The following is a 3,460-nucleotide window of genomic DNA, read 5'->3' on the forward strand; positions in this document are numbered from 1 at the left end:
TTTCCTTCCCGGAGCTCTCCGTAGCGACCTCGGCAAGGAAACTATCAACCCTCCACCTCTCTGCTCTGCCTTTCCTCCCAGGGACGTGCCGCTAGCTGGAGACCACCATGACGGACTCGAAGTACTTCACCACCACGAAGAAAGGTAGGAGGGGGAGCGGGAGGGTCACGCAATCTTCCCCAAAATAATCAGGCTTTTCTCGCAGCTGTAGAAGCCAGGCGGGGAGGGCTGTCCCCGCAGTGGGAAGCTGGCGGAGGTGCCAGCTCTCGTGGGAATGCCCTGAACCCACGCGGGATGCTGTGGCAGACAAAAAACTCGCTCCGATGCAGCCGGGGCGGCTCCTGGGCTGCTGTGGGGTCAGAGCACCTTGTCGCCGGCCCCCTGAACCCAGACAAGGCTGTTGGCAGCTGGGTGATCGGCTTTAGCAGCTCAGGAGCAGCTGCGGGACACGGTCGTCGGTCCTGTCCCTGTCCCCGTCCCCCCCGAGCTCCCCTGGGCTGGGACAGAAGCGCTCGGGGTGTTCACCTTAAGCGCTTTCCAGACCAAGGAATTAATGTGCCTGCCTGGGAGTGAATAAAGAGCTCAGCGCGGCTTCGCGAGGGCAGGAGACGATTTCTTTCAGCCGGGTCCGGAGCCGCCGGTCGACCCCAGCGAGGTGCTGGGCTGGGGGATTGCTGCCACGAGCGGAGCGGGATTTGGGAGCCACCATCCCTTGCGCAGGCTTGAGGAGCAGTTCCCAAAAAATGTGCCCGCGTTCGCTGCTGCGGGTGCCTGCTATCCTCTGGGCTGCGGTGGGCTCCCCAGGTAGAGGAGGGCCTCCCAACAGCCACGCGCGGGGCTGGGGCTTCCCTGTGTGCTGCGATAACCACCCCGCAGCCAAAAATACCTGCCAAATAAACCCCGTGTCCTATGCTTGAGGTGCGGGGTGCTCGTGCTCGTCACTCCTGCAGCATCTCCCCTCCCTAAAGCCCTCTGCGGGCTCGTCTCCGTTTCCACGGATGAGAGCTGAGCCCCCAGGGCAGCCCCGGCCCTCGGCGAGGCGTTTGGGAAGTTAAATCCCCCTTTCCAGCTCCTGGCACCCCGGAGCACCCGGGGTGGCAAAGGAGCCCCGGCACGCAGCAGGTGGGAGCTGTGCTCGCCCTCCCCAGCAGAGAGGTGGGTGCCCCATCCCCCGTAACCCTTGAGCTCCCCCCTTTTCCCTTTCCTCCAGGGGAGATATTTGAGCTGAAAGCCGAACTGAACAGCGACAAGAAGGAGAAGAAGAAGGAGGCCGTGAAGAAGGTGATCGCCTCCATGACTGTCGGCAAAGAGGTCAGGTGCGTGGCGGTGCTGTGCCGGGGATGCCCGGGCCAAACCGCGCCGGGAGGGTGCCCGGACGGCTCGTGGGCTCCTGTTTTTCCCTGTTGCCTCCGAGGGCTTTTTCGCGCCGGCTTTTGTCTCGGGTGGGGACCGAGCGAGCTGCTGGCCACAGCTACACCTCTTGCTATGGGAGGAGAACGTTTGTGTAAGCGTGGCCGTCTGGCAGGCGGGGGTTTGCCTGGCTTCGGTAGTAATCTGGCTGAAAGAGGATCGGTCTGGCTGCCAGATAAGTTTGTTGGGATTATCGCAGCTTCCTTCAAGTGTTAACTAAAACCAAGCGGAACCGCCCTCTGAGCCTTTATGGCAGAGGGTCAGCGGCTCTGCCTCGGTGGGGTTAAGCCTTCTGGGGTCAGCGGCTCTGCCTCGGTGGTGTTAAGCCTTCTGCAGCCACTCCAGTCCAAAAGGTCGGGCGTCTGCTTTTCTCTCTTCTCCTTTATCTGCCTGACCGAGCGGCACGTGGCCCCTCCATCTCCTCCTCCCTGCACGGACCCATCCCCGCACACCCTGGGCATTACACGCGACGTCGGCGCTTTGCTTTTAATGGTGCATTTGAGAGTAGACGGAGGAAAACCACGGTATGAGCTCTGTATTTGGAAAACCGGTGTGTCCCCGGCTCCCAGAGCGCTCGCAGCAGCAGGTAACGCTCTGTCTTGGGGCCGCCTTGGAGAAGATGACACCGGCCGTGGCAGGGACTTGCCCGAGGCTGGTCAGCGCTCGGCAGAAGGAGATATCGGCTGTGGCAACCCGTTTTCTTTGGTGTGTGCGCATTTTAGGCTGCAAGAAAGCGGTTTCCTAAGTTCACCCCTCCCTGGCGGGGGCCGGGAAAACCTGGTTTAGCCTGGGGTGAGAGCAGCTGAGGTGGGCGCCAGCTCTGCTGGCAGCCGGGAGCTCTGCGAGAGAGCTGGCAAAGTGCGTTACCCCGGGCTCAGGGGCGCCCTGGGTTTGATCCTCCAAGCGATGGCTGGGTTTGCGGTGGCAGAGAAGCTTCCAGGAGCCGAGGGACGTGTGTCAGGGTGGGATAACTCCTGCGTTAGCTCTCTGAGCTTGATCGCTTCTCCTAAGGTGGTGTAATAGCCTAATTGGGCTGTCTGTATCTTCAGTAGCCTAATTGGGCTGTCTTTATCGTCTGTGGTGAGACAGCGTCTCTGGCATCCCGCAGCTTCAGGGTGTTCAGTACTCGCCGGGATCAGGTTTGGGAAGGGGGAAGCCCCCAGCTCCACGCAGACAGCTTGGCAGCTCCGCTCCGTCCTAGCGGAGCGTTGTTCTGCTGCAGGGCTCGCCCCGGGGAGCGGGGCTGTTCCTTGCACCCAGTCCTGGGCGTTCACTTCTCTAACGTGATGTTTCTAGCGGAGGACGTGGGGCGAGCACTCGGCAGCTTGCAGCGGGACGGGTTTAACGTCCGCAGAAGCAGAGGACCGTTCTGGTAGCGCTGTACGGGAGGGATCGTGCAGAAGGCGAGGGGGGAGCGGCTCGTCTCCGACGTCCTCTCGCAGGCGCCGGAGGCTTCCGCACCGTCCCGTGACGGCTGGGTGGTGTTGCACCTTCTCCCGGGGCAGTGGACACGCACCGGAGCTGGGATACGGCAGAGCCATGTGGGAGAGCTCAGTTTCTGTCCGTTAGGGGCCATTTTGAGCTGCTCTTGATACGGATCCGTAAAGAAAAACCCACTGGGGATGGGTAATTTAGCCACCGCTGTTGCGGAGTGGGCTCAGGCCCTGGGAGAGCCTGGGGTCTTCTGGCTTCAGGAGTGGGTTGAGCCATGTGAAGGGGGATGGCCCCTGCTCCTGGGGGGGTGCGGGGGTCCCATAGGCGGCGGCGGCTCCTTCCCCCGGCTTGGCAGCGTGGCCGTGTCCTGCCTTCATGGAGGCGCTTTGTGTTTCAGCGCTCTCTTCCCGGACGTGGTGAACTGCATGCAGACAGACAACCTGGAGCTGAAGAAGCTGGTCTACCTCTACCTGATGAACTACGCCAAGAGCCAGCCGGACATGGCCATCATGGCAGTCAACACCTTCGTGAAGGTGAGGGGAGAGGGCTGCGTGCCCGAGAGCCGCATGCGGCAGCGGGCCGGTTCAGCCCACTGCGTGCGCCCTTGCCTTCACGC

The 3,460-nt window shown here is 62.2% G+C and overlaps 1 protein-coding gene across 1 annotated transcript in view; it reads left to right on the forward strand.

The window, feature by feature from the left end:
• Positions 1-75: 75 nt before the first annotated feature.
• The window catches only part of LOC103921833 (AP-1 complex subunit beta-1-like), a 12,044-nt gene continuing 8,659 nt past the window's right edge, over positions 76-3,460 (forward strand). Inside the window, exons 1-3 of the mRNA XM_009329860.1 lie at positions 76-144; positions 1,211-1,316; positions 3,242-3,377. Coding sequence (XP_009328135.1) covers positions 108-144; positions 1,211-1,316; positions 3,242-3,377 — 279 coding nt within the window. The 5' untranslated portion in view covers positions 76-107. The remainder of the gene's footprint in view (positions 145-1,210; positions 1,317-3,241; positions 3,378-3,460) is intronic.

The sequence above is a fragment of the Pygoscelis adeliae genome, unplaced genomic scaffold (genome assembly GCF_000699105.1).
Source record: "Pygoscelis adeliae isolate BGI_AS28 unplaced genomic scaffold, ASM69910v1 Scaffold838, whole genome shotgun sequence".
In the NCBI taxonomy this organism is placed as follows: Eukaryota; Metazoa; Chordata; class Aves; order Sphenisciformes; family Spheniscidae; genus Pygoscelis; species Pygoscelis adeliae.